Below are 27,839 nucleotides of genomic sequence, written 5' to 3'. Positions count from 1 at the left end.
GACAGGTCACTAGATGTACATTGAATGCGACGTTGCAGTTTCAGCGGTCGCTCTTTGCATATGGGTACAATGATAGTCGACCTTCTTGCCAACACCTTCGGTCGCATTCGAGTTGACTTGGTGGCAATCACTTCCAGTCCATTAAACCTAAAGGCATAAGGCTTCTTTGACTCATAAAGTATGCTACTCTGACCCTCTTATCCAAGCTGTCGATCCGGCTCATCCGAAGGATGCACCGGATGTCTATACAATGGAGTTATTGTGAACACGCACGGTGACCCTCAGACAAAGAGTGGCGGGTCGCTTCTGAGACATGCATGCAGTGAGCCGCGTGTCTGTCTGTGCTTACTTGCCCAGCCTCAGACTCCAGCCCCCAGCCCCTACGCTCGATTTTACCTCCATGATAGCAAACTGGGCCAGTTACTCAACGGGGGAAAGAAACAGAGGCAGCAGAAGGTGAAAAAGACGGCGAGGCTGGAAATCGGAAAGGTCACATCATAGGCTGACGGGACGACATGACATCCCGCTCCTTCACGGCAGGGATCGTCCAGGCCGGGCGCAGTCCGTCGATCGCCAAGTCATTGCCGCGCCAAAAAGAGACGATCACCAGGCCAGAATCATCCGGTCTGATTTGCGGGGGAGTCCGACCCTTTGAAGACTTATAAAAGACGTCCACCACCGGCTTGCTTTCTTCCCTCCTCACACACAAAGAACATATCGTATCACACAATTATTTTCTTTATCCAGTATATCATTATATTCCAAACCACCAATCATCCTCAATCATCATGCAGTTCTCTCTCCTCCTCTCGACCCTCCTGACAGTCACCATCTCCACCGTGCTGGCTCTCCCCACCGGCACCGGCAACCTCAACAACACCCGCCTGGCCCAACTCCGTGTTTACGGCGCCCCGGGCTGCTCGGAGCTGAACCTGGGCGAACTGGGTATCTACGGAGACTACCTCAACCAATGCGGGACCTTTGGCGACGACACGATCCAGTCCGTCAGCTTCGAAGCACACGTCGCCGGCTACAGTGGTAAGCCACTCACTCTCTGACATCCTGCCAGCACAAAACCCCGGCTAATCTTGATTCATCAATAGTGCAACTCTTCAATGACAATGCCTGTTCCTCCAGCCCATACAACATGACCGTCGGACAATGCCTGAGCGGGGATGACTCGGGATATGCCAGCTACAAATTGGTGTCCAACTAGTCCCGGCCGGGCAACATCCAGCACACTGCCACTGCGCTGCCCTCCTCGTGGTGGGCCTGGTCGATATGATGAATGCTTAATGTAAAGAGTAAGCAATGAGGGCAAGGCTTGAGGAGACACTCATAATAATGGTTTTCGAAGACGGACGAATCATGATGATGATGGATGGATTTATGCATATTTTGTCATGAAAGAATGTTGTATAGTACTTTACTTACTTGATCGTTGTTCATATATAGATTCTTTGTTCATGAAGAGAGACGTTCTCTATTCTATTTGATATGTTCCCTGAGGTGTCTGTCGGCCATTTCTCTATCCGACCACAGCACAGCCAACAGATCCCTACTCGACCTTCCACCGTATACACATGCCCGAGAGACATTGTACCTATACACTCATGTCTAGCAAAGGACACGTAGTTGTGGAGCTGACATGACGTTCCCCGGTAATTGATTGAGAAACGCGCAGTGAGATATGAAAGAATGGAACAGTGATCCCCCCCTCTGTCTTGTAATAATCTATTGAGCGATCTGGTGTGTAACAATGACGGGTACGAAGATATCGAAAGGCCTTATTAAGAGCGACTGGGAGGAACAGATTGCAAGCCAGTATTACTTATTAAAAATAGAGACGGATTGATACTCTAGTGCAATGTCTATTAGACCATAAACACGAGTCTTGTTCGATTATAGTCATATGTAATACACGATTAGCAAGTCAGCACACTCTACAGAATTATATTCTGGAAAAAGGCGCAACCAACGTACATCAGCCGATACCTGCAGTACGAGCAGGATACGCAAGACCTGTCTACCTAGCTCTTGACAGCGGATCCCGACTTCGAGAAGTCCAAGGGCCCTGGTCGATTAAAGGGCAAGGCGCGCAAGCAGGCCAAAGAAGGTAACGCACCCTCTGTGGAGCCCAAGGAGTACATGCTGAAAGTCAAGCAGCTGGTGGAGCGAGCGGAACGAATTGTGGCCGGCTACTAGATCAAGGAGATGCCGCGGTCGATTGCGCGGCGCGGGTACCAGCGACCACTCTACGAGCATGACGGCGACCCGATGTCCAACCGAAATCACGAGCACTTCATTTCACTCTGAAGCAGGTGGAGAAGATCCTCAAACCGATCACGCCGGATCTGAAGAAGAGAGAAGAAGGCGAGGAGCAGAAGGAGTCGGATGCCGCAGCGGTGGTCAATATGTTCGCGGCGCTGGAACTCGTGTAGGCGGCGGACGAGCCCTCCTCGAGCGGCAGCGCAGCCAACACTGCCCCCTCTGCTACGCCGCCACACCGCCAGTGTGGAAAAGCCGAAGAAGCTATTCTCGCTGGAGATTATCCTGCAAGACCTCTGCTTGTCCATGGGGTAAGTGTGGGAAACCTGGCAGGGGTACCGAGATGGACAGCATTCAATTGAGACCGCGACAATCACCACAAACATGACCCTACAGTTGTACATGAAGGGGGTGCTTGACCTGGTAACCGAGGGAGTCTTCGCTGAGGACCCTGACAGTTGGCCCACACCGTTGTTCAAGCTCTGTGAGATCCGACGTGCGGCGGCGCAAGAGGAAAAAGCAGGTGGTGAGGGCATCCAGGACTTCGACACCTTCCTTGAAATCCTGTGCAGCCTGATTCCGATACTGGGGGAAACTGTGGAAAACGATTGTTTGCGGGTTCCGACGCCTATCTCCGCGCACAGCTGCCGGAGCCTGACTGGACCAAGGAAATGAGTGGCGACGAACTATAGCGCATACTGCTCGATGAGGCGATAGTAGAGCACCTGAGGCTCTTCGGCAAGGAACAATTGAACGAGGCTGCGGTGACGGAATCGCTTACGATTCTGTTCACGGAGCTCCTCACCACGAATGATCTGACAATGAATCTGCTCATTTCGGCCTGGATCCATGTCGAGGTGCGATTGGCAATCAGTGGGGCCCGACCATGCCAAGGCATGTACTGAGCTCTTGGCTTTTGTCGAAATTGCGAGGCCACAAGTCCCCGATGTCCTTCAGAGCCAAAGGATTCTCTCGTTTGAAAACAAGGAGAGCAGACATGAGATGGAGTGGCTCCTGGAAATTTTGGATTAACTTACCCTTGACGACCCGGTCTACACTAAGCAACGGTCGATCGGGGTGGTATCACCTCATCCGTCCGCGCTGCTCAACTCACGCCCTCTGTTAAGCGGACAGACCTTGTTGTGGATGAAGTTCCAACTCTACAATGTGGGTCAAGAATGGGTCAATCAATTCACTGCGGTGGTCGCTGTGTTGCACCTATACCAGGCGGCGCAGCACGAGAAGCTGCTGCCGGAGGGGTAGTCATGGCCGGCGGGTGAGCATCTGATGGAGGCGTACCCGGAGATGTTCCCGGTCAAAAAGCGTCCAACATGCCGCCAAAGCTATGAGCTAGCTTTAGCCCGTGTCTTCGGCCGCTTCTGTAAGTCCCAGTGCAAAAAGAGGCCGACCTGAAATTCAGCATGGAGATCGACACAACCAACGCGGTTCACCAGCGTTGGCTCCAAGGGGAGACTGAGTGGACGGCGGCCCACATTGGGCGCATCATGCAGCAGTCCAGATTCTGCAAGAGGCAGGCCGCGGCCACGGGGGCCATACGGGCGCGCCGCCCAAGCCGAGTCCAGTCGACGCCTTGGAGCGGCTGCACAAATGCATCGACACCAAAGTCTTCCTGGTTCCGCCCTCATGCGGGCGCCTAAAAGGTGCTCCACCGGGTACGCACGATTGTGAAGCTGGTGTCGAAGCCTAACCAAGTGCCGTCCTTTGACAATAGCATCCATACCTCGGCTTTCTCGAACGTAGCTGCCTGCATCTTTGTTTTCCCCGAGTGGCGGCACCTGCTCGAGGAAGTGGCACAATTCATGCCAGAGGGTCTCGTTTGAGCGTGCATAATTCAAAACTGCAGGCGCAAAAAAAAAGAAACACGAAGATAGAGTAACTTCAATGCATTTTTAGATATATACCCGGATTTCTTCACTCAGTAAAGCAAGTCATGCTATATATTAGATCTCACTAACAGGATGGATATGGATACGGATATGCCACCGTCAAACCATCTCGAAAAACAAAATATTCATCGGTATATTCGCCTGTTCTCAAGTAGAGCCCTGCAACATTCATAATGCGGAAGTAGTTACTCACCTTTGTGATGATACCACGGGGTTCTCGATCAGTCGATGCAAATTCTTGATTGATTGTTGCGGCTTCGGTTTGACGAAATGAACCCCTCTCGTTCATGGTCTGTTAAGGACAGTACCAATCTATGAAGTCGACCTAGGTGAGCTAAACATGTACTAGCCCTGTCAGATAGGCCAATTGCCTGTAGGACGAGCTCACAAAACTCAAATGATACCGTACGTCCACCCAACTTTGACTCGTAATCCGAAGTCCAACCCCCGGGTATGCTTCTCCTGGCTTCGCAGTCCTCGATTTCACACAGACCAGCTAGACCGTTATCAAGCAGCTGACACCAACGCGATTTTAAAGATCATAACCTATATCTAGAGAAGCTTCAGCGCGGTCTATTGTTCGACGGATTAGGTCAGCCCAAGCACCTGAAGCACCGTTCCGATGAGATATCGCTGCAACAAAGCTGTTCTCTGTCCTCAAACCCCTCCGTAGAAATGTGGAGAAAAGATGGAGGTGAACGAGGGGGGGGGTTTATACTTCCTGTCACATGATATTCCCGGGGTGTCTTCCGGATAGCAGTGCTTTTGCATGCCACACGATTAAGGGAAATCTCGCCCTACCGGGGAGAAGAGCGGCTGTAGTGGGTCGTGCTCCGGGTTGATAAAATTAGCTAGTAAGGCTGCACGGTGAAGATGTATAATTGTTTGGAATTCTTGCTTCACGGTCAAGGCGCCGAAGCACATCCCACCCCACTCCCGCCAGCCCGGTCGGATGAAGCGAGCCTTTTGTCCTTCAACCTGGAAGATAATCTCTAAGGACTCGTGATTTCAATGGAAGTATTCCTTGACCGTAGGAATGAGCTTGGTTAATAGGACTAGTGTTATTCGGTATACCACCCTTTTTTCTTTGAAATTGTTGAAGACGGAAGCAGATGGGTCTATGAAGGAAAATAAAATACAGGCTATACCATATGATTTGAGGGTTGTGTGTTTCTGAGGCAGTGATTTATTTTGTGCATCGATAACATTTGTATGCTGCGACCTGCATGATAGTTGCGCAGCCAGTTCTAGCGGGCAAGATCCGCCGCTCGGAACGGCCCCGAAGTGGGATGGACATCCCCCGCTTCTATGATTGTTGCTGGCCTATATGCACGGGTTACTGCACATCTCTCAGTGTGGAATCAAGGAGTTTATGGGTCTCCAGGTTTATATATGTAATGTCTACCACGTCTTCTGGCATGGTTGTTTTGAGGCGCGATGTCTTTCTGATCACCACAGGGGGTGTCTTGGAAAAAGGCTGATAAATAAGCTATTTAATCGTTTCCAACCTTCATGACTAGGTTGTTGCATATGGCATGGCAATTTGGTCGATCTCTTGTGGAAGTAGGTATATTCAGGATGTGTTGGCGATAGCAATTGGTATGGTCTGGATTTCATGCTCATGTCTCGAGTGGGAGAACACTGAAGACGGCTAGTTTGGGCAGGGGAAGACGCCTGAGTCAGACCCTAGACAAGTGCTGGTAGCATGAAAGAACGTGATTCTTCTTATATGGTGATCATACTAAGTTAATTTCTCTTCAGACATTATCCCACCCCTGTTCCAATGCAGAGTAATGGTAATGGAATGACAACCGTGCGGTATGCCCTTGTAGATTGGATGGCTGGCGAGGGGGCATCGAGGCAGAAGAGACGGCGGCTTTGTGCCGCTCTGGGTGTTCTTCACCAGTAGGCTTGCCATGGGTGTCGACCATTACTCCGCAACCAGGTCCAGGATAAATCCACTTCATTAACAGGATCAATTGAAATGGCGTAACTTGCTGTACGCATGCCATAGACTCATGAGTTTCATCGCCATTTGACATCCGCTTCGGAAGTAGGAGCAGTAATCTATAGTTACATGCACGATACATTGGGCTAAACAATATTTATTGCACTTGGTTGTTGTCTCTAGCGGACTTCCACTTGCATTGTCATTGAGATCTTGCACCAGCTCCTAAACGGTCATTGCAACAGGATCTGCCGATTGGACGCAATATATAGTATCTTTAGTCTCTGCGAATATCAGGTCAGATTATGCATGCATAGCAGAACATGCATGAGGTTATGCTTTAGGACTAAGGGGTCAGAGAGGTTATTTTAGAAACGCCTGGTAGCCCTCCTCCTTCCCGCAATTCTTCTCCAACCTGGAAACAGCATTTCATATCAAAATCACTTCACTCTAGCTTTTTGTAGTTACTGTACAGGCATGATGTTCTCGTCAGCTATCAGTCTCCAACAGGCACAAAGACTCTTTATCATCGCCCCTGCCTTCATCCTGTACGGGTACAACCAGGCTGGGCTCTCGGCTTTGCTCACCCTCCCGGATGTGATCCGTCTCTTCCCACAAATCGACACAGTCAACATCCACGGGGCCCAAGAGCGGCAGAACTCGACCTTGAAAGGATTCATCAATGCCACTTTGATGTTGAGAGCTCTTCTGGGAGCTTTATCCTGCTCTGTCATTGGCGACAGACTGGGTCGTCGTATGACTATCTTTGTTGGCAGCTGTTGTGCGGCACTGGGTCAGATTCTTCAATGTACGGCCTTCTCCCTGGCCCAGTCCACCGTTGGACGCATCATCCTGGGATTAGGGGTGGGCCAGTTGAGTGTGATTGTTCCTGTGTGGCAAGCCGAGTGCTCTTCTACGGGCAAACGCGGGCGTCAGGTCATCACTTCTGGCATCTTCATTTGTGTGGGATTTTTCTTGTCGGGCTGGATCACTCGGGATCTAGCAAAATTTCTTCGCCCCCTCTTCAGTGGCGGATCCCCCTTGTTAGTCCCATTCTCTTCTCGGTGGTGATCTGTCTTTCCACTTTTACCCTGCCAGAGTCACCCCGCTGGCTGGTACAACGCGGACGGATCTCACCCGCTACTGAGGCTCTTGCCGCGCTCAACAACATGCCTAGCGACCATCAGCTAATCCGCTGCGAAGCTGCTCGGATTGAAGCCTCTCTCTCCAACTGTCCTGCCATCTCCCTGCGCGACGTCTTCCGGACCAATGACCTGCACCGTCTTGGCATCTAAACCCTACAGCAGCTGGTGGGAGGCAACACGATCTCGATCTACACAACCACTATCTTCCAAGACAACCTGCACCTGCAGGGAGACATTCCGTTCATTGTCGCTGCAAGTGCCCTGACCTGGAAGTTTCTGTGTTCTTTCCTATCCTTCGCCGCCGTCGACCGGCTGGGCCGCCGCTGGATTCTTGTAACCAGTGGGTCAGGAATGTGACTCTGCATGATTGCCATGGCGGTTGCTACCAGCTTCCCGGCCTCCAACCATTCTGCCTCCCCCTCACGGCGGCTGTCTTTATCTTCCTGTTCAACCTGGCGTATCCCATTGGGTTCCTTGAGGGCAATTTTCTATACTGCACGGAGGTCGCGCCTGCGCCTCTTCGTGCGGTCATGTCGTCCATCTCGACGGCGAACCACTGGATGTGGAACTTTATCATCACAATGGTCACCCCAGTCGCTCTGTCGACCATCGGTTGGCGGTATTACATTGTTTTTGCGGCAACGTGTGCGTGTGTGCCTCTGGTTGTACTCCTCTTCTTTCCAGAGACGATGAATCGGGACTTGGAGCTCATTGACGGGGTCTTTCGTGAAGCGCCCACCATTTGGGATATCGTTCCCATGGCGCGGAAGTTGCCGCAGCATTACAATCTGTCTGCGCGGGTGAGAGGTGATTGTGAGAAAGCCGGTTGAGGCAGAGGGGACGACTGAGAAGCAGCGAGAATGGGCGTAGATCTACACTCCATATATAGATATAGTCATCAGTATCGCAGGATGCAGGAGCAAGAAGCCTGCACAGTGTATCTGAATTCTCGCTCCGCATGCATCCTCTTTACCCATGTTTTATTCTATAAAGCTTTCGAACAAAATCTTGCAGTATTCAATCCATATGATTTCTTATAGTTCTCACTACCCTCGAGACCAACCGAGACCAACCAAGCCTACTTGTTCCCCTCATCTCCAACCATCACCCCTTTGCAAAACCAGTCCACCACCAGCACCGTCCCCGTCTCACTCTCGACTAAATACAAGGTTCGTTCCATCTGGCCCTCCATACGCCAAGTTCGTCATTTTCTTCCCTGCACCCGCATCCCAGCAGATGCGCCACCCGACCTCCCCATCCGGCCGATGTACAAACACCACCCCTAACGACGAATGCACGACAAAGATGTTCCCCGTTATATCCATCGCCATCCCATCCGGTCCCCTGATCCCATAGTAGCTGGCAAACCGGCCCACGCGCTGCACGCTCCCATTCGGATAGAAGGGAACGTACCACACCGCGTTGTCATGGGTCATGGCGACAAAGACGGCCGATTCGTCTTCGCTCATCACAAGGCCATTAGGTGAGGGGCCTTTGGAGAGCACGCATTCCGGTTTAATGTGGTGCTGGCTGGCGCCATTGGCATTATTCGGATCGCCATTGTTGGATGGAAGATCGAAGCATAACACCCGGCCTGTCGGATCGTGCAGGCCTGTCATCCCTTGGTCGGTGAAATAGACGGTGCCGGTGTAGGTGACGACCAGGTCGTTGGGACCCTTGAGACGTTCGCCGTGGTATCGCGTCACCAGTGGTGTGGGAGGGTCGGGTCGTTTGGGTCCTCGTGGGAGGTAGGGTCAAAGGCCAGGATGCCTTGCTTGAAGTCGGCCATGAGGATCTGCTTGGTCGGGGGGTGGTAGGCCAGTCCGTTTGGTTCTCCATCGTAGGCTAAGACAATTTTCCATTCCTTGATTGTGGGGTCGATCGAGAAAATCCGGCTGTAGGGGATGTCGACGACAAAGAGACGCGAAAGCGACGGGATGTAGAGGGGTCCTTCGAGGAAGGAGTCAAGCGGCTGGCCGCGCTTCTGGTGGAGGCTGTGCTCCAAGAGGCCGCCAGGGCGGCGGTATCGCGTGGGTAGGGTCGTCCATTCGGTTGCTTGGATAGTGGTTGGCGTGGTGAATTGGGATTGGAGGCTCATTGTATTCAGATGCCCAGCGGAAGAAGCGATTATATTACGTGTCTGATATAATAAGTGTACTGTACCTGGGAGGCTGGGTTACATTAGTGGTCATCCTCTCTCTCTCTCTCTTTTTCACTCTGGGCAACGCCATACCCGAGGCCGGACGGGGCGTATCCGCATCTCTTCGGATGGTACCCGCTCCGACATGCGATTTTATGCGGGGTTTTAGCAGCCCTAATCCGCGTCTCTAACCATTCTCTTCTCATCCCTCAGTCTTGTTCTGGCCTCCATCAACGCCTCGCCCAAAAGAATCATCCCCCATTCCTCCCGCCATAAATCCGCACACTCGCGCCCGAATCCTACCCCCCAGATGCGGTCGCTGGGACTTGCCTCGACAATCTCACCGGTCCCTGTTGCGAGTAGCGGCGCCGCAATATCCGGGTTCTGTTTGAATTTTAGATAAGTACCCTCTGCCACGATCGCATATCGTTCCGCCTGCCAGACCGTCTCGTCGAGGCCGGGAATCTGACGGCCCAGATCACGCAGCTTACGTGGATGCAGTTTCCACCCGGCTTGGAGCCGCTGAGTCATAGGGTGGTCGGGACCAGCGAAAAGGAGGGATTTGCGGTGCATCATGTATCTATAATCTGTTCAATTTTAGGTCATCCTAATCAGATGGAGGTCTAGCTCACTGTTCTGCATTAGCGTATGAGAACTTGTTCTTGCCATTCTGCCACACGAACGACGCTAGATACCACTGGCCTAGGTATGCGTTTTCGTCTTCCAATCGCCAGAAGTAGATCGGCTTGGTGTTCTCCTCGTCTGATGAACTCATCGTATGCTGCGGCTAATTGAGTATTTATTTTCATCTGAATTATGATCACCGAATTTATTGTAGATACGAGTCGGATATCAGTGATGCGCTGTGACTCATAATTATGATACGAGATGGACAGATTATAGGGCCAAGTAGCGAGCTTGGCACTTCCGTCTATTGGGCTACGCCGAGCGGAGCAGATGGGCAGATGTGTTGTGCTTAGTGCCCCAAGCAGGGAACTCGACGAGGACCGCGCCGGACACCGATACAACTACCCCAATATGGGGATGGCTATGCCATCCCCGAGTTTCCCCCACCAGAAAATGTGAGCGTCGCGCCGGGCACCACCGAGCGCGGCGGCAAGTGGCATGTAGCTACAGCTACTGATGGCAAAGAGCGCGATATGTGTACCATCGTCTGCCTGCAGGATCAATCCCCTGGGGCTTGTTTCTCGAGGTCAACCCATCACTGGACGGAAAGAATTGTGTGCTGGCCGAGTCAAGAGCGTACTGTGTCGGGCCAACTTATGAGTGGAATACTGTTTTTGGGGAGAGTGACGAGTAGTAGATTTGAATTGTTTGGAACTACATCTGTCTGACGTTGGGGGTGGGGGAGGGGGAGGGATATATTCATAGATCTGAATGTAACAAGTAGTTGTGGGCAAGGGTCAGCTTGGCGGCGGCAGCCTCGTGCAAAACTTATTTAATCAACACTTCCCCTTCCTCAACCTCTTGTCCTTCTTTGATCTTTTTCCATCTTCTGCTTGAACCTTTGTTCTTCGAGCCAGAACGTCGCATAAAACCATCACTAAACATGGCTTCATCGCCCGACCGCAATGGCTCTCTTTTTCACCATCAATCCTGGGCCGAACCTTGGGCTCACCCAGAATTTCCTCCCGAGGAGTCACCGAAGGACCGTGAGAAACGATTTCGACAGAGAGAATGGTTTATGTGGCTGCCTTCCATCATTGAACAGTGGGCATTTCGCGACCGGACCTGGCCTTGGGGCTACGTTGTTTACCGGACTACGTATTCTTCCCAAGAGGACTGGCACGCTGCTCTGGTTAAGCTCGACCATTACTTCTGGGGTGGTGTGATCCCTCCTATCACTCGCGGTCACAAACCACTGCTAGGCCAATTGGATACTTATGAGCTTGTACGAGCAGGATATAGGAACGTCATCATTGAGGACCCTGCGTTAGACGGGGTGGGCGTAGGGGTTGTCTTCGAGAAGCACCGTGCGTGGGTGGCACAACACGGGTTCAGACCTGACAATTGCCCGCGCTTCGGCTACCCGCTCATGGTTGACGAGCCATGCATTCGCTCCATCCTGGCCACCACCGGACCCCGAGGATTCGAGGTTTCTTCCGGCTCCTGGGCCGGACCGTACGGATACATCAACATCCTGGATGTCGCCGAGCACGACCCAGAAGCTTCCGACTATGATGAGGGCCCGTTTTACGATGGGTGTATGCGAATGGAGCTTGACGCCCTAGTGAGGTTTGTGGCGCAAACCGAGGATTATCCGCTGTGCGAACAGTATCTCGGTCTTACCAGCATAGACCAGGTACTGTACACAGACGGAACTCGGGCGAGAATTGAGGCGAGAAGCATGGTGACTCATCGACGAAGACTGAACAGCTCAGGATTTGGTTACGAGCGGCAGCCTTATCCATAGCGTACAATTCAATCGCCGTGATTGTAGTTAGAAGCTGAATCTACATATCTTACTTATACTTAATATTCAGTCGATATACAAATGCGTTCCTGAAGCCCTGTCTACAACATATAGTAAAATTCGAAGAATATGAGTTGTCCACTGCTTCTTCTCCCGGTAAAGTATCTAATTCCTAGGATCATTATCTTGATTTTGCTAACAATATTGACGGCCTGCACTAGGCAGGCATTTCTTTGACAAAATCCTGCTACTTCAACATGCTATTCCAACACCCTGCTGATTCTGATCCAATCGTCCTGCCGGGATACACAAACAGAACCCAAACCTCACTTTTAGCTCTGTCAGCCTCTGTAAAGCCTAAGCTTGTGCACTCAGTGCTCTGCGGGCATCACCTCGCGGCGAGAGCTATTATAACTCCCTGGTAGTGGCAGAATTTGCTATCAGTGCATTAAAGCTGGAACTGACAAAGTTAGCGTCTAGAACACCTAGCCAAGATGTAAGGAATATTGGCCTGGCACCTGGGGAGCGACTGCAGGTACAAACAGAGCTTTGTGCGGATATAAGGGTTAAAGACCTGCTCGCCTTGGAGCAGAATGAACATTTGCTTGATTCAATCGCGACTCTCAGAGGCGCCTCAAATTGATTGTCTAGTCAGGCTGGGGCGGTGGTAAAGATTGAATGTTCTGAGATAGATGGTCATCAGGTGTGGTATCTTGATTCTTCAACTCGTTTGAGTGAGCTAAGGAGCCTGAACCTCCCCACCTCATATCTATATAGCGGCGGTTGTTTTTGCATTTAATTCCGGTGTCCGCGGTGCTGTGCTAAGAAACAAAATTTGGGTAAGTATTCTTGTACTTTTTAGGCTGATGATGAAAGCGACCCATTGTGTCTTCCCACTGAACGCTGCACTCTGATGATTGTGCGGCATATCATTTTCATAATTTTGTGTCTGAATTCAAGGTCAGTGGCACTTCGTCGTTTCTGTTCATCTATCCTTTGCGGATGCTCGAGTGCGTAGATGACGAAGGCAGAGCCACCCACCAGCTGGCTTGGCTATCACAACGCTAGAACTTGAGACCCACACCGGCAGAACTCTTGCTGGCCCAAATATTGCTTGCCTTGAGATCATAAAGGTGCCTATCTGGCTATAGCAGGATAACCGAAGGAAAAGATAATTGCTCTTATTCGCATAGCCCTTCTCTTTGCACTAGGCTCTGGTTTTTGTTGCAAAGTTGAGAAGCATAGGATATAAGGCATAAGATGCGATATTGAAGGTACGCCCCCGGAAATAGCTTGCCATACTAATACAGATAGTTCACATTGAAATGACGCTAAGGATATTTACATGCGTTCTAAAATCATCGTAATCTTTCATCACGTACACGATTACGCCGACTTGCTAACCTCCGCCTTGACCCATGCCTCGAGACCACCAGCAGCAATAATAGCCTGCACGTTCGCTGGCAGCTCGCCGACCTGCTCAGTCCAGCTCTCGCCACCCTCACCCTCTTGTACCTCAACAAGGCTCCGCTTCACGTCCCAGGTCAACGTCCAGCCGGTGCGGCGTGTGGGCTGACGCTCCGTACCGGATGCGGTAGATTGCTGAGAGAAGGCTGCGCGCAGGCGCTCAACGAGCCGTGGAACTTCGAGACCCATCAGCGCGTTGTTGATACTGTTCCGGGCGAAAATATTTCCAAAGCTACCGGCGACCACAAGGGGAATCTGCTTGGCGAGAAGGGCGGTCGCGGCTTGTTCTCGGGAGGACCCGCAGCCGAAGTTGAAGCCGGCAACGAGGATGTCGCTGGGCTTGGCGATTCCGTGGAACTCGGGATCGTAGTTCTGCATGCAGGCACGGGCCATGTCCTCCTTCGAGACATTGTCTTGATAGGTAAGTTTGCCGGGGTAGATGCTGTCGGTGTCGAGGTTATCCGCATCACAGAAGAGAATCTCGCCACTGATACGCTCCGGGAAACCGGGGAGGATCTCCGTGGCCGACTTTTCAGATGCACCCTGGACAGACTCGACCCGATCGATAAACGACTCCATCTGTTGCAGGAGGTTGGTGAGCTGCTGCTCGGTGGTGGGTTCCCCACCGGTACCGAATCCATAGTCTACTCCCAACCACTCTTCTGGGGGGACCTGGAAGGCGCCGGGTCCAGAGATGACACCGCTGAGAGCGCTGGCAGCGACGACTTCGGGACTCGCCAGGTAAGCCTGCGCGTCGCGCGAGCCCATTCGGCCCTTGAAGTTCCGATTGCTGGCACTGATACCGACCTCCCCAGGCTCCAGAAGTCCCTTGCCGAGCCCGATGCAGGGACCGCACCCGGCAGGGAGCGGCTGCGCGCCAGCGTCAAGCAGAATCTGCCAGTCACCCGTGGCTTCAGCCGCCTCCTGCTCGGGGGCAGATGCGGCCGCGATGTAAAACTGGACGCCATCAGCGATCTTGGGGGTCACATCCGGGTTCGCCTTCTTGGCGTCGCGGAAGACTTGAGCGGCTGCTGCAAGATCCGAGGCGCGCGAGTTGGTGCAGGAGACAATGTAGGCGCGATTGACCTTGATCTTCTGAGCGGCAAGCTCGTTTAAGGGAGTGGCGACCTTGACCGAGTTGGGACCGGAAACATAAGGCGAGAGGGTGGAGAGGTTGAGATACAGCTGCTTAGCATACTGTGCATCGGGGTCCGCAGTGAGGGGGTTGGCGAACAGCTCGTCGATTCTCTCGTGCGTGATGCGCTCGCGAGTGGTTCGATCGTCCGACAACGCAGCCACAGTCGCCTTGTAGCGCAGCCAGCGTTTCAGAGTGGTATCAATCGGGAAGAGACCAGTAAGCGCTCCCCATTCCGTGGTCATGTTTGCGATCGTCAACCGGCTGTCTACAAGCAAGCTGGCCATTGTCTCTTCTGAGCCGGTGAATTCAATCGCATGATTTAGGACATCGCTCTTGAACAGTCCGCACAGGGCAACGATCACATCCTTACCAGTCACGCCAACTGGGAGCGTTCCGGTAAAGGTGACCCGCGCCACCGGGGGTATTTGCCACCATGTGCGCGATGTAGCCCAGATACTGGCGGCATCTGTCCGGACGACCGCCGTTCCCAAGCAGCCCACACCGCCATAGTGGTTGCTGTGACTGTCCGAGGCGACTGCCATTGTACCCGGCCACGCGTATCCTTCTTCCACCATCACCTGGTGCCCAATACCCCGTCCCGCAGGATAAAAGTCAATCCCGTGCTTGGCAGCAAACGCTTCGATCTGTTGGTATTTCTGGAGGTTGGCTGGACTGGTGTTCTGGACATCGTGGTCCAGGGCCATGACGATCTGCTTCGGATTGTGGACCTGTGTGGCGCCCATCGACATGAACTTCAGGGCCACGGGCCACGAGTTGTCGTGAGTCATGCAGTACCCAGGCGCGAGACTGATATAGTCGCCACTCCGCACCAGCTTTCCTGGAGGAAGCCCGACGGCATAGCGTTGCACAATCTTTTCCGTCAATGTCTGCGGCGTCCGGTTCTCGGAAGGAAGCGTCGCGGGAATATTCTGTTGCTGCGAGTGGAAGCCATCTGCCCGGGCGATAGGGGTCGTACTCAGCGAACGGATCGAGCGAAGAGGGAGGGGTGATGCGACCGATCGAAGTTGAAAAGGAATTCGCCTGCTGGGAGCCCCGAGCGCCGGAGTGCACGGAAGCCGAAGCTGGGGAGAGCATCATCAGTATCAGGAGGCGGAATTGCAAGATGGAGAGGAGAAAGGGTTACTCACCGGCCTGCGCAGCAGGTTACAGATCTGCCTAGCCATGCTCTCAACAATGCGATCGAACACGGAGAGGAGCGAAGGGGAGAGAAGAAGAAAGAAGAGGGAAGAATGAGAAGGCGTTGAGTCACCGAAGAATTTTCCCCTTGCGCCGATCTCGCAGGGGGCAATCAATGGGGGACTCGGGATGGAAGGAGCCTAGGCCGGTAAGTCGACGTCATGTGATCTGGGGTAGACTCAACCAACCACTCGCAGCCTTGCATTTCCAAGCATTCTCCGCTGTTTGTCACATGACCTTCCGACACAGTCCAGTCATCGTGCCTGAATGCCTGAGGCCATATTCTCACCTGCCCCTTGCGAACGAGTGTTCATCTACATCGACTAGTTCACTGGTTCACTACTGACATTTCCATGAACCCTGCATCGCGTTTTGATGGGTGCTTAGATTATACCTAATACATATATATATATACTAAATCAAACATTATATCCTCACTTTGTCCAGGAATCCTGTTATAACGAATATCTGAGATGAATCCAGTAGCCAGGCTAGTCTTTCCCCTCTTGTAACGCCGGGTATACATGTATCCTGATAATGATACTTTCGAAGAAATGAAAACAGACCCGAGATTGATCGATCAGACTTGCTTGCCACGTTAAAGGCCTACGCAATCACAATGTCAGGAAATCGATCGCGCAATTCATCAAAAACGTCGGCCGCACTTATGGCATAGCTGGTAAAACTCTCGTCATCCTGCGCCACAATCATCCCAAAAAGGGACCCATTATCCCCCGAATCGACTATCCATGCCCCAGCGTCCTCCGCAAACGAGACCATACTCAAATGATATGTCGTCGGAAGCGTGCCGCCAGTAGCTGTGCTACATCCACCACTCATTCTGCCGAAAGCATCGGTTCGGACAGGAGGCCGAGAACTGTTTGCTGTCAGACACCACAACTGGCCTCGGGGCGAGGTGCGACTGACCTTGGATGGACAGAGCACTCGCTGGCCCTCAATCGTGAGGCGGTTAGCTTTGGGGCTCTGATCACACAGACGAAACAAAGCCCAGTTTTGTTGGACGGACCAGAAGGCTGGGTCCAACTCAGATGTGTCTTTATAGCCGGGCAAATACGCCACAACTCGGTTGTCGTCTCCGTGTTCCGCGTACATAGTGCGGGATCGAAACGACGCAGGAAACTTATATGGGAACATCTTGGTCTTGGAAACACCGTCACCTGGAAGAGACAGATTAGCTGATTTGGAAAAATCGCCATCCTCATCGGCAGAAGGCTTAAGGAAGGGGTGCAGAGCAGTCAGGGCGTAGTAGAGCCCTTCGATGCGAACTGTACCGCCAATCGTCGTGGTCCGATCGGAGTTCCAGGCAATCCTGACTCGAGCGCCACACAAGCTTTTCTTCTGTTGTAGGTGGATGTTGAAAATCATGATGTTGGTGCGGGGGCTTAATTGGGGTCTTTGGGATGGTTGACGGTCAGTAACATGGAACGAGGATCCAGGCTATTTATCATCTTCTCCTCCATTGTTGGACTGGGCTGTGCCACAGGATAATCTTTGTTCAAGAAAGAGCTATATTGTGTAGCTGAAGGGTTGTTCCTCTTGCTGCATTGACTCAAACGGCCTGGTTCTTTGTCTGGTTATTCTGGTAACCATATCAATCCGGGCTTTCGCTTGATTCTACTTAAAAGACGCTCAATTCTTTGAATACATCTTTATGCACAAGAAGCGACAGGATTTCAGCTCTTTTCCTGTGATAGTGCTGCATAATTGACTCGGAGTGTGGGGCCGAGAACACCTCCTTGCAGCGCATTATGTAGGTGGAGGACCGGATCCGTGCCATTCGTTTTGATTGTTTATAATACTTTAGCCGAATCTCAATTGTTTCCTACGTCTGTCTGCCTTTTGAATTCCCATTTTTTCTTTGTCCCTTTGCCGCCTTGTACTGTCCCGGTCGGGAAATCAGACAATGACGGTGCGGTCAGTTGACGACACAATGGCGAAGCTCAGATATAGAGGAATAGCAGTAGAGTCGAGCCCAAGACCCCTCCAGAGAATTCAGCTTGAGAAATACTTGGCCGTATGTTAGCACCACAAGAGCGACATCTGTGTTAGAGCTATCTATCACGGATGGACAGGCTGATTGACGACGTCTCGAGTGGTACCTATGGCATTTGCAGAATAGTCCGCTGCGGACCAAGATGGTGACCTCCTCGCTCCTGGCAGGCTTGAAGGAAGCGTTGGCATCTTGAACAGCAAGTGTTGGGCCACAAGGCCGTCTCGTGTAAGATCGTGTGTGGAAGATGGCTTTATACGGATTCTTCATCAGTGCACCGCTCAGTCACATCCTCATTGGTCTTCTACAGAGGGCCTTCGCTGACCGCACGAGTCTGATGGCCAACCTTGCCCGATTCTTGACGAACAGTCTCCTGGTAAACCTTCCGAAGGGAAGGGCCCAGATTCTTCTTCTCTAATTTCGTTTGACTTTAATGAGTTTTGATCTTTTACAGGTGATCTCTCCCCAGAACTGGGTGCACTTGTATTCGCTGGCTCTCATCGCATGTAGAGCCAATGCGAAAGTGGCTTACCACAAGGCTGCCAGCGCTTTTGGGTGTCTTTGGTGTCTATTTTAGCGACCTCTGTCGTGGTATTTGGTTTCGCGCAGACATCGCTTCCGGAGTATGTCTGGGAACATTATTTCAACCTGGTTGGTTTCGTCATGGGGACATATGTTAATGTCAGGACAAGGAAGAATAGCCTACATCCTTAGTGCACACCTATCTGGCGCCTTCGCTTATGCAAGTGCCCCTTCCTCTACGTGCTGGTAGCATGGGTTCTATTAGTTTCAAAGCCCTGCCAATTGAAAGAACAATTAATAAAGCACGGTACATTGTCTAATCCGCGGGTCGCTGTTCATGTAAACTACTCACCATGATTTCAGCAACCACTCGCGTCAATAAAGGCGGTAGAGTGAAATTCTGAAGCTATCTTGGCGTGAATGTGGGAGAATCATCGAGAATAAAGGAAATCTGCGTTCATGCGGTAACCTACCGAATGACCACATCCAAGACTGCGGATTTGCCTGCCTCCACCACAGCCTTAAGTGCCTCAGTAATAGCATCGTCCAGGTCCCCCACGCGGTCGACGCGCTTTGTCCACAGATCTCCGTTTGCTGCCGCTTTGGCAATGCCCCCATAATCCGGCCCATCGGCGACCAGCGAGATGCCCAACTCTTCTTTCGATAGACTCGCCGCAACACCGGTCGGGTGCACGTCTCGTAAACATTGGCTTGTGGCGTTCCAGCCGCCGTTGTTCAAGATGACCGTCAGAAAGGGACATTGGTAGCGGTGACTGGCCCAGTAGACGGCGGTCGGGACTGAGAACACAAAGCTTCCATCACCAGTTATGCTGCAGACAAAGGGCCGTGCCGCTGAGGCTAATTCCTGCTCGGTCTTCTGCTGAACTGCCGGTCGGTTGGAGAGATGGTATCGCGCTGCAGCGAATTGGACCCCGATGGCAGCTCCACCCGCCCATCCCAGCCCGCTGCCTCCTTTAGTGAGATGCGAGCCCGGTCGCTCAAGGCGAAGCTGCTCTGTCATGGCAACCTGGTTGGTCACTGAATCCGTGACAAAGGTCGTCTCCCGGGGTAATAGTGCGCGAATTCGACTGCACAGATAGTCCACGCTACAGGGAGCATCAGGAGTTGACTCCAGTGCAGCCGCACGAGCATTGATTCGATCCTGGCCTTGGAGGTAGGCAGTGCGAACGGCCTGTGCGCGAGCTTGCCAGTTCTCACTCGCTTGCAGCCCGGACAATTGAGGAGCGGCGGAGATGTAAGTGTTCAGCTGGGCCAGAGCCGAAGCTGTCTCGGCGTGCACAGTCAGTGATGCACCGATATCAAAGATGTTCATCCGTTCTTTGCGTGGGTCAAGATCGATGTGAATCACCTGGGCCGAAGGAGAAGGGCGTACTCGAGTTGGGATCCAGGGCACGTCCGCATCCAGCACAAGAATCACATCTGCCGATTGCACCGCGGGAGCTGCCCCCGTTCCTCGGGTCACGCACGCTGGGTGAGTGGCTGGAAAGCTCATCTCACGGAGCTCCGAGTCAAAGACCCGAAGACCAGCAATCGTGTCGGCCAGAGCAACCAGTTCTTGGACAGCACGGTGATTCCGGCCCAGGTACCCGGTGATGACCAGGGGAGCCTGGGCTCTGAGCAGCGCCGTCCCAATTACCTCGATCACCTCGGAGGGAAGTGAGCCCAGCCGACATGAAGGCACGGCCTTGTGTCCTGTGGGATGGTCTACAGAAGGCAGGGGTGTCGCCAGGATCTCCCGTGTCGCCGTAAGATAAACGGGCCCCGGAGATCCAGTGGTGGCCATGAGCACTGCACGACGCACCACGGTGGACACATTGTGCGGAGACTTGATCTCGGCACTGTAACGGCTATATGGGGCCACGAGGGCAGCTTGGTCCCGAATATCCTGGTACCATTGCACATGCTCCGATCGGGACCCTGGCGCTTCCCCTAGGTAGGTGGAGGGAGCAATCCCAGCAAGAATGATTACCGGTGCCCGTCCACTGGAAGCATTGTGCAGCCCCTGGCCGAGAGCGGCAGTCCCCACATCGACGTGGGCAATCACACAGGCCGGTTGGTGACTGATTCGCGCGTAGCCATCGGCTGCAGACATGGCGACGAACTGTTGGTCGATTAATGGTCAGAACTAGGTGAGCCAGTGGTCGGAGATTCTTGCTGACCTCATGTTGAAACAGAACCATCTTCGGATACTGCCGTGCAGGATCATTCTGTCGGCGCACATACGCCTCAATGATGCTAGGATGATCGGATCCTAGTACGGCGAAGAGATAATCCACCCCTGCCTGGTCGGTGTCAGTGCAACCTCAGTGGCAGGCATGGTGAACGGCCTACCTGAGCCAGAGCCTCCAAGAGCTCATCGGCCACGGTCGGGCTAACTCGATCTTCTCCTGCGTGAACTTGAGACATAGTGAGGCTGATTGCGTGCGAGTGAGTCGAGAGAAAGATCTCTCTTCTCCCAGCCTCTTATCCCTCTGCTAGGGACGGCAATTCCCACTTAATCCCGACCTCGGGCAGCATGCAGTCTAACCGCACTGGGGACAAGCCCAGTCACTCGTTGCGAAATTGAAAGCAAAAAAACTTCATCAGGAGGAGGGAAGCGAGGGTGGATCAGGCCAGTGCAGCGCTAAAGGGCCGGTGGTTTGATCCCCCTGTCAAGCTAAGCGTTTAGGGCTCGTAGCGTCAGGCTAAGCTGCCAAGTCCCGCCCCTAAGCTCTCCAATGAGCCATTTCCCCCTCCATGGCCGCTAAGCATTTAAGACATGCAATATCTAGCATGGATCACTAGCTATCCTTCCTCACCGGGGATTATACCAACTGAGTTCTAGCTCACACGGAGAAGGAGCCCCGTGGAATTGACTACTGTTGATCCGTGATGAGAAGCAAAGCGGAAGGTAGGAAAACAATTTACTGCTAATTATCTCGAGGCCGGCTCACTGTGCATGGCAATATCGGTGGTGAGAATGATCTGGCCTTTGGCGATCGCCCCTTGGCTGCCGACACTCTCTGAATCGGCATCGGGCTCATGTCTCTCCACTCGCCACCCTTGCCCCAACTGAGTGCCTTCTTGCGACTCGAGTCGGCTCATACGATAACTCCGCCCTGTTCGAGTTCTCGTTGCTCGACTGCGGGACTTCCTCGACCCATTGGAGAGCGAGACAAACCAAGTGGGAACCAGTCTCTGTGCTGAATGCTTCAGGAAGGGCAAGCATGCGCAGATGATTCCCGTGCTGGCCTCGATCGCGCTCCACAGCAGCGCATCGAACGACCCCCAAGTCGGATCCTGAGTCGTAGTACTCGCCTCCATCGCCCACATCCTAATAATGCTCGTCACGCACACGAACAAACCCATGCAGAACACTAGCATCACACCGATCTTGCGAATTCGGTCCAGATGCAATTGCGCGAGCACGGGTAGCGGCAAGACACAGACCCAGATATCCATTGCCGTATTGTAGCCGGCCCACGACCATCGAAAGCTTGCATTATTGATACATTTCTTCGGGAGATGCTTTTGCCAGCTGGCTTGGACTGGGATGCATTGGAAGATCGTCGCCAGAACAAATCCGAAGGTGCTGGAGATGACAATGCCAATCGTCACCCAGCAGATGATGCGGAATAGTCGGGTGGGAAAGATGCGCAAGTAGAAAGCCAAGAAGCTGAGCTTGTTGAGGCACAGGACAGCTTTGTACAAGATTTGAAAAAGCCAGAAATACTGTGTAGATAGAATTCAGTTAGCCGCGCCATTCGCATTGAGCAGGGTGCTTACAGGAGTGTACCTTCAACGCTAGAACAATGTTGCCTCCCGATCGGACGATGTCGGCACGATGACGACCAAAGGCATAATGGCACGCCAAGTCGCCCATCACCGTATTCACAATTTGTATGGCCTATCTTTTGTCAGCAAAAGCTTTCTCAGGGTTACCTTCCTCTCATACCATAGAAACCTGGATAATCACATCGTCCGCGGAAATTGCAGTCCCCCTGTACACCTTCCACAATAATCGATGAACGACCAAGATGAATGCAATAGCGGTCAAAACGCCAGTCACCCTCATGAACAGAGGACCCTTGTCGGGGACATCAGGGGCACCCTGAGGCATAATGAGTCTCCTGCTTGTTCGAGCAGTATGCCAGCAGGAACGAGAACGAGGATGAGCAGAGATTTGTACGCCGAGTTCTTTCTTGGCCTGAGAAAAGGGTTCTTTCTCGGCCCTAGCAAAGGGATCGAAGGATCAAACCGGCGCGATGAAGATAGGGCTCAGCCCGCCAATCTCGCATGCTCGTAACGCATTGGCTGGGAGATGAACCCCTCTTCCTTCAGCTCTGTAGGATCTAATTGCTGTAGAAGGATTACTCCGGCTCGGAGTTCGTAACGTCACCCGTAATGGCTAGGAGATGCTATTACTCCCAGGTAGAGTACCTAATATATCCCGTCCGGTCGGCATGCAACCTTGAAGAGCGACCTGCCTACTCTGGCTGGCACCTCGGAGGTGGCGCAAATACCAAAGATGAAATGGGTCTAGAGCATGTCCCCATCGCACTGTGGTCCTCGGTCAAGTCCGTTTTGGACGTTTCCCCTTTTAATGCCACACACATGTTTGAAGCACTTGTTTGTAGTTCGGCCTTGAGATCCTGAGAAATGTTGGGGATCGACCCCGATTCACTTGCGACGGTTCTGAAGGACACTTTGTGCATGCGCCATTACAAACTTGCGTACCTGTCATGATATTATTGTTAATTTGGGTATCATTAGGAGAGATGTGCATGTATGATTGCAAGTAACCACTCCGCTGTTGTGAAATGACCCCTGATCAATCATGTGCGCATGTGGAGACCAGCGGTTGGACGGGCGGGAGTCCGGACGATTTCCGCGGTGAGGGTCTGGCACTTTAGGTGGATCAAGTGTCTGTGAGGATAAGAACCCTATGTGGTCCGGGAGAATCGCTCATGCCCCTAAGCATCTAGTCTCATGTAGCTAGTAGTACCTAGTAGTGGTTAGTCCTGTTATTTAGTCCTGTTGTGGAATTTAGTCAGACCAGGATCGTATACCCGGCAAATAACCATCATTCCAATTCCTAGTCTAGATTTCATGTCTTGTTGGGCCGGAGCCACTAGAGTGGATGATCTTGTGCTTATGGTCCTTTAAAATCGTTAATAGATATTAATGTGGAACTGAATAACGCTACACACACACCACAGTGTAATTCACCATGTTGCACAATTGATCAAGGGTCTAATATACGCGGTTATAGCACGGAGTTGGCCATAATCCTGCCCAGAACTCATTCTCGGCCGGATATTGTCTGCTGCAGAACCGGCTTGGTCTGATCCATCCCTGGCCACCTCTAGCCACTCCTCGGATATTCCGATCTCAGGTCTATCTACAAAAGCCGGCATGTCGCACCACGTGCATGGGTAATCACTTTTTCTCCTAGTTCCGACCTTTCCCCTGACAGCTGCACACCGGGCACGGCCATGGAGAAGCAAGACATCGAACCCCGCGTGGTCGAAGCGGCAGCGCCCGAATTCGATCCCGCATTGGAGAAGAAGTTGCTGCGAAAGCTGGACTGGCGAGTCATCCCAGCACTATGGTTTCTCTTTTTAGTCTCCTTCATGGATCGTTCCAATATTGCGTGAGTGTTCAATCTCTCGGCCCACGATTCTGATCGAAAGTAGGCACTAACTCTGCGGTGTCAATCTAGAAATGCGAAGATTGCGGGTATGTCCAAGGAGCTGCACTTGGTGGGGAATGATTACAACCTCGCTGTCACCATGTTCACGGTCGCATACGTAATTTTCGGAATGCCTGCCAACTTGCTGGTCAAGAAATTTGGGCCCAAGATGTTGGTCCTCTACATGTTTACCTGGGGTGAGCCTGATCGTTAGCTACTTGGTGTCGGGTATTTCTTAACCGTCGTGGATGAACAGGTCTATTTGTGATGGGACAAGGTCTCACGAAGACCGCGACGGGGCTGATTGCGTGTCGGTTCTTCATGGGAATGTGTGAGGCAGGCTTTGTTCCTGGTTCGTTCATTCTTCTGAGCACTTTTCTACAATGTATGAATACTGATTTGGGCTTGAACACCAGGCTGCGCATACCTGATCGGAAGTTACTACAAGCGGGATGAGTTTCTTCGTCGCTACGCAATTTTCTTTAGTGCAAACATGGCAGCTGGAGCATTCAATGGGGTACGAGACCAATCATCTCACATTCGTTTCGTCCGTCCACTAATTCGCTAGCTTTTCTCGAGTCTTTTGACGCACTTGAAGTTGGATGGATATGCAGGATGGAGATGGTATGACCTCCGCGAGCGTTTCGCGCACCTTTCGCTATCTAACTCGAGCACAGGCTCTTCTTGATAGAGTCGATCATTACGATGGGAGTCAGCATTATCTGCTACTGGATCGTCGTTCCATTTCCAGAGGACGCGACATTTTTGACCCCCGAGGAGAAGGCGCTGTTGCTTGCGCGTCTGGAGGCCGATGGGGGAAGCACCCGTGACGACCCTATTTCACTCCCTCGAGTGATAAAAATGGCTCTGGACTGGAAGATCTGGATTTGGTGAGCGTGAATTGTTGGTATCAGGTCCAAATAATGAGCTGACTTCCAAAACAGTGTTCTGGCCTATCTCGCGGCCGAAGAAAGCGCCAGCTCCTTGGTATACTTTCAGCCCACTATCCTCAAGGATCTAGGATGGACTAGTCGCTCAGCACAAGAACACAGCATCCCTGTCTACGCAGTCTCTTTCGTCCTTACGCTTTCCAGTGCCTGGTTGAGTGACTATCTCCGCCACCGATATCTCTTCACCTTGTTCGGCTCGATTTTGGTTGTGATTGGTTGGAGTGTGGAGCTTGCACAAGTGCCCTCCGCCGGTGTTCGATACATGGGCATGTTTTTTGTCGCCTCTGGGGCATTCATCATGATGTCGATCACTGTGGTATGGCTGTGCATCAACTTGGGGAAGGGAGTCAAGCGTAGCGTTGGTATGGGTTTGCTTCCGGCCTTTGGCAACTGCGGGGCTTTCGTATCAGGTAACGTCTTCATTACCAGCCAGGCACCCAGATACCCGACTGGTTTCGGGGTCGGCCTCGCATTCGGGGTGGTGGCAGGGTTGGCCTGCACTGTGTATTTTGTTGGCCTCCGGGCAGAGAATCGCCGCCGTGCAAATCAACCGCTGCAAGACTGGCAGTCGGAAAGCACGAAAGATCTGGGTGATGCTCATCCCGACTTTCGCTTCCAGTTGTAGGGCGGAGACGTGGTAGCCAGGTTAGCAATGTGCAACGCGTTATATGCTCCGGATTTCATGATTGAACTTTGACCCTCACCAAAAGCTATCAAACCTTCGTTCCCGACCTGTTACCCAGGATGTGATGTTTATTATTCGAACTACAGAGGGACTCACTCATATATGATAAGGACGGTAATAATATATAGAAAACTAATCCAAAGAATAGAACGCAACGATTCACTCAACACATAGGAGACAACGCGTAAGGCAGTGGATTGAGATTTGGATAATAGGCTCAAACTGCATCCGCGTCTCTTAGATTGTGGGAGATTCAAGAGTACCCTCAACAGCGGTGGTAGGAGTGGGAGGTGCTTCGTCGCCGTGAACACGACTTACGACCATCACCTTTTTTGTCTCGCCATTCTCTCCTGTAAAAATGGTTCAAGTATGCGGCATTGTTCCCGTTTTCCTTCAGCTTCTCTTTCCTCCCTTCATATCTCCCGTGTAACGACTCAGCTGAAGCCCATGCTGCCCCTCCTCATTGCGCACTATGATTCTTGTATTTTAGCCGAGGACACGGCCAGATTTCGCCCAATGAATTTCAACCACCGTGATGCCAGACTCAGCTCAGAACGTGTCATGGCCTGCTTGCAGTGCAGGGTACGTAGCGATTGCCATGTTTCCTTATCATTCTTCAGGATACGATCACAAGAACTGTGCCCACGATGATGTCCGTACGATCCCGTTAGTTGAACGATGAACTAATCAAGCTTTATACCAGGGGCGAGCAAAAGCACACAAGGAGCTTGGGATAGTTGTCATAGTTAACTCCGAAACAGCGCATCTTCGGGTCGGTGAAATCGTTGTCGTTCGAAAAAGGGCTTGTCAAAGTGGTTGTTCGCAATTCATTGCGTGTCTCAATCTCGAATGAGTTTATCTCTAACAGCAGGTAAGATTCGATACTTTCTATCAGCGTCAGGGTTGTGGGGGTTCCATGGATCATATCCGTCCATGACGTGTGAAGCCAACCAAGCCCTTCCTTCGCCTCCCCTTCGTCCGCATTTCCTTTACCATGTTCACCTCATACCACCATGTTGCGATGGTGACCACTGTCGACTCAAATGACCCTGGCACACGATCGATATCTACGCACCATCAGCTTGGTGACGCAGATTTTATGTTGCAGTATCACCACCATTTGCCTGGCTCTGCGCCTCTTCGTCGCATTCCAGATCAAGCGACATTTCAACATTGAAGACGGTTCGTCTGAGTTGAAATGTCTTCCCTTCTCGTCTCAGCAAAGCTAATGGCAATACAACAGCATTTTGCTTCTTGTCTTGGGTATCTCACTTCATACACCGTCCAGTGCCGAGTTATCTCTGATATTGTAATGCTAGGCCCTCTTCTTCACTTATTGCATCTGCAACATATTATGTGGGCTCTTCCTCACTCCTCACGCTAAAGTCTCATCAACTAATCAACTGGCAATCGTAGATCTTCATTACGGCGGAGGCAAACCTGTTGCTCTCCTGACACCGGTGCAAGTCAGGCTGGTCTACAAGGCATTTTGCCCGAATTTTCGTGCTAGTTGCAACTTCTAATGTCTATAGTTCTACTATGTCCTGACTGTGATCTACGCACCCATGGTGCTAGCGGTCAAAATCACGCTGCTCTCAATCCTGGCGCGAATCTTCACTATCCGCCAGGTGCAAGTTGTCAGCGTTTACTCGGTACTGGTTGTGACTGTCGTCTATTACACAACCATCTTCTTCATCAAGGTTTTCATCTGTCTTCCGGTGTCGTATTTCTGGACCCATTCCGACCAGGAAGATCAGTGCCTGGACAAAACAGCCGTAATCGTGGCCGATGCGATCATGAGCATTGCGACCGATCTAGCGATCATCCTGCTCCCGGCATTCCTGACTACCACGCTGAACCTCTCCCACGTCAAGAAGCTGAGGGCTTCCTTGATGATGGGCTGCGGAGGATTGGCGATTGGGTTCAGTATCTATCGCCTTGTGCTTGTCATTCATGAAAGAGACAATCTCGATTCGAGCGTTGTCTACTTGAAAGTACTCTTGTCCGGGTAAGTGGCTTTCCTCCTGGGGGCTTTAGTATCAGGTCAGGCCAGAAGGCTAAGGGTCACCAGAAACGCTGAGGGCGGATTCGCCCTCATCTGCTCCTGTATCCCTGCGTTAAACATTCTGGTCAGCCGTCGAGGCCGCCGAGACTCACAGCGCTCCAGTGCCTCCTCGCGCCAGCTACTCCCGCCGTCTTTCCAACCGTCCGTGCGGTTCGACAACCCCGCAAGCCAGGCACGCGTAACATCCACTGCCCATCGGGCGTCTTGGATCTCCCAGCTCATCGACCGGGAAGCCAGTGATACTTCCTCGAACGCGAATCAGATTGTTCG

General features: G+C 52.1%; 13 protein-coding genes across 13 annotated transcripts; 7 read left to right on the top strand and 6 right to left on the bottom strand.

Moving 5' to 3' along the window:
* The first annotated feature begins 542 nt into the window (after positions 1-542).
* On the top strand, positions 543-1,441 carry BO97DRAFT_406718 (uncharacterized protein). Its single transcript, XM_025695472.1, has 2 exons — positions 543-1,038; positions 1,104-1,441. The coding sequence occupies exons 1-2, from the start codon at positions 789-791 to the stop codon at positions 1,214-1,216; spliced, it is 363 nt and encodes a 120-aa protein (XP_025549868.1). The 5' UTR covers positions 543-788; the 3' UTR covers positions 1,217-1,441.
* A 318-nt stretch (positions 1,442-1,759) lies between these two features.
* BO97DRAFT_415753 (uncharacterized protein) lies at positions 1,760-2,943 on the top strand (the record flags this gene model as incomplete). Its single annotated transcript, XM_025696407.1, has 6 exons — positions 1,760-1,766; positions 1,909-2,000; positions 2,035-2,157; positions 2,322-2,408; positions 2,442-2,579; positions 2,665-2,943. 6 exons carry the CDS (start codon positions 1,760-1,762, stop codon positions 2,941-2,943), a joined length of 726 nt encoding a protein of 241 aa, XP_025549867.1.
* Positions 2,944-6,600: 3,657 nt separating this feature from the next.
* On the top strand, positions 6,601-8,098 carry BO97DRAFT_426220 (sugar transporter; the record flags this gene model as incomplete). The annotated part of the gene is made up of 4 exons (XM_025697115.1): positions 6,601-7,086; positions 7,152-7,379; positions 7,431-7,601; positions 7,658-8,098. 4 exons carry the CDS (start codon positions 6,601-6,603, stop codon positions 8,096-8,098), a joined length of 1,326 nt encoding a protein of 441 aa, XP_025549866.1.
* Positions 8,099-8,416: 318 nt separating this feature from the next.
* Positions 8,417-9,366, bottom strand: BO97DRAFT_471516 (SMP-30/gluconolactonase/LRE family protein; the record flags this gene model as incomplete). Its single annotated transcript, XM_025700049.1, has 2 exons — positions 8,417-8,944; positions 9,121-9,366. The coding sequence occupies 2 exons, from the start codon at positions 9,364-9,366 to the stop codon at positions 8,417-8,419; spliced, it is 774 nt and encodes a 257-aa protein (XP_025549865.1).
* A 199-nt stretch (positions 9,367-9,565) lies between these two features.
* On the bottom strand, positions 9,566-10,243 carry BO97DRAFT_393608 (NADAR family protein). Its single transcript, XM_025693936.1, has 2 exons — positions 10,041-10,243; positions 9,566-9,988 (listed from the first exon to the last, which is right to left on the bottom strand). Exons 1-2 carry the CDS (start codon positions 10,181-10,183, stop codon positions 9,583-9,585), a joined length of 549 nt encoding a protein of 182 aa, XP_025549864.1. The 5' UTR covers positions 10,184-10,243; the 3' UTR covers positions 9,566-9,582.
* A 681-nt stretch (positions 10,244-10,924) lies between these two features.
* On the top strand, positions 10,925-11,882 carry BO97DRAFT_406716 (uncharacterized protein). Its single transcript, XM_025695471.1, has one exon. The coding sequence runs from the start codon at positions 10,979-10,981 to the stop codon at positions 11,840-11,842; it is 864 nt and encodes a 287-aa protein (XP_025549863.1). The 5' UTR covers positions 10,925-10,978; the 3' UTR covers positions 11,843-11,882.
* A 1,257-nt stretch (positions 11,883-13,139) lies between these two features.
* lysF (homoaconitase LysF) lies at positions 13,140-15,722 on the bottom strand. Its single transcript, XM_025693935.1, has 2 exons — positions 15,596-15,722; positions 13,140-15,529 (listed from the first exon to the last, which is right to left on the bottom strand). Exons 1-2 carry the CDS (start codon positions 15,629-15,631, stop codon positions 13,229-13,231), a joined length of 2,337 nt encoding a protein of 778 aa, XP_025549862.1. The 5' UTR covers positions 15,632-15,722; the 3' UTR covers positions 13,140-13,228.
* Positions 15,723-16,250: 528 nt separating this feature from the next.
* Positions 16,251-17,030, bottom strand: BO97DRAFT_426214 (uncharacterized protein; the record flags this gene model as incomplete). Its single annotated transcript, XM_025697114.1, has 1 exon — positions 16,251-17,030. One exon carries the CDS (start codon positions 17,028-17,030, stop codon positions 16,251-16,253), a length of 780 nt encoding a protein of 259 aa, XP_025549861.1.
* Positions 17,031-17,688: 658 nt separating this feature from the next.
* On the top strand, positions 17,689-18,360 carry BO97DRAFT_455120 (uncharacterized protein; the record flags this gene model as incomplete). The annotated part of the gene is made up of 3 exons (XM_025699134.1): positions 17,689-18,031; positions 18,110-18,212; positions 18,233-18,360. Coding segments are annotated over exons 1-3 (360 nt in total), but the record flags the coding sequence as incomplete, so codon positions are not given.
* A 53-nt stretch (positions 18,361-18,413) lies between these two features.
* BO97DRAFT_415748 (thiamine diphosphate-binding protein) lies at positions 18,414-20,604 on the bottom strand (the record flags this gene model as incomplete). The annotated part of the gene is made up of 4 exons (XM_025696406.1): positions 18,414-18,435; positions 18,651-20,299; positions 20,358-20,480; positions 20,530-20,604. The coding sequence occupies 4 exons, from the start codon at positions 20,602-20,604 to the stop codon at positions 18,414-18,416; spliced, it is 1,869 nt and encodes a 622-aa protein (XP_025549859.1).
* A 507-nt stretch (positions 20,605-21,111) lies between these two features.
* Positions 21,112-22,297, bottom strand: BO97DRAFT_455119 (uncharacterized protein; the record flags this gene model as incomplete). The annotated part of the gene is made up of 3 exons (XM_025699133.1): positions 21,112-21,909; positions 21,974-22,084; positions 22,133-22,297. 3 exons carry the CDS (start codon positions 22,295-22,297, stop codon positions 21,112-21,114), a joined length of 1,074 nt encoding a protein of 357 aa, XP_025549858.1.
* Positions 22,298-23,672: 1,375 nt separating this feature from the next.
* BO97DRAFT_455118 (vitamin H transporter) lies at positions 23,673-25,444 on the top strand (the record flags this gene model as incomplete). Its single annotated transcript, XM_025699132.1, has 7 exons — positions 23,673-23,830; positions 23,900-24,066; positions 24,126-24,221; positions 24,286-24,386; positions 24,438-24,493; positions 24,547-24,759; positions 24,814-25,444. The coding sequence occupies 7 exons, from the start codon at positions 23,673-23,675 to the stop codon at positions 25,442-25,444; spliced, it is 1,422 nt and encodes a 473-aa protein (XP_025549857.1).
* Positions 25,445-26,571: 1,127 nt separating this feature from the next.
* On the top strand, positions 26,572-27,642 carry BO97DRAFT_329440 (uncharacterized protein; the record flags this gene model as incomplete). Its single annotated transcript, XM_025691336.1, has 5 exons — positions 26,572-26,686; positions 26,748-26,767; positions 26,824-26,916; positions 27,037-27,512; positions 27,576-27,642. Coding segments are annotated over 5 exons (771 nt in total), but the record flags the coding sequence as incomplete, so codon positions are not given.
* Between the last annotated feature and the right edge of the window lie 197 nt (positions 27,643-27,839).

The sequence above is a fragment of the Aspergillus homomorphus genome (genome assembly GCF_003184865.1).
Source record: "Aspergillus homomorphus CBS 101889 unplaced genomic scaffold BO97scaffold_27, whole genome shotgun sequence".
In the NCBI taxonomy this organism is placed as follows: domain Eukaryota; kingdom Fungi; phylum Ascomycota; class Eurotiomycetes; order Eurotiales; family Aspergillaceae; genus Aspergillus; species Aspergillus homomorphus.
Note: the sequence above shows the minus strand (reverse complement) of the source record. Positions and strands in the feature narration are given on the sequence as shown.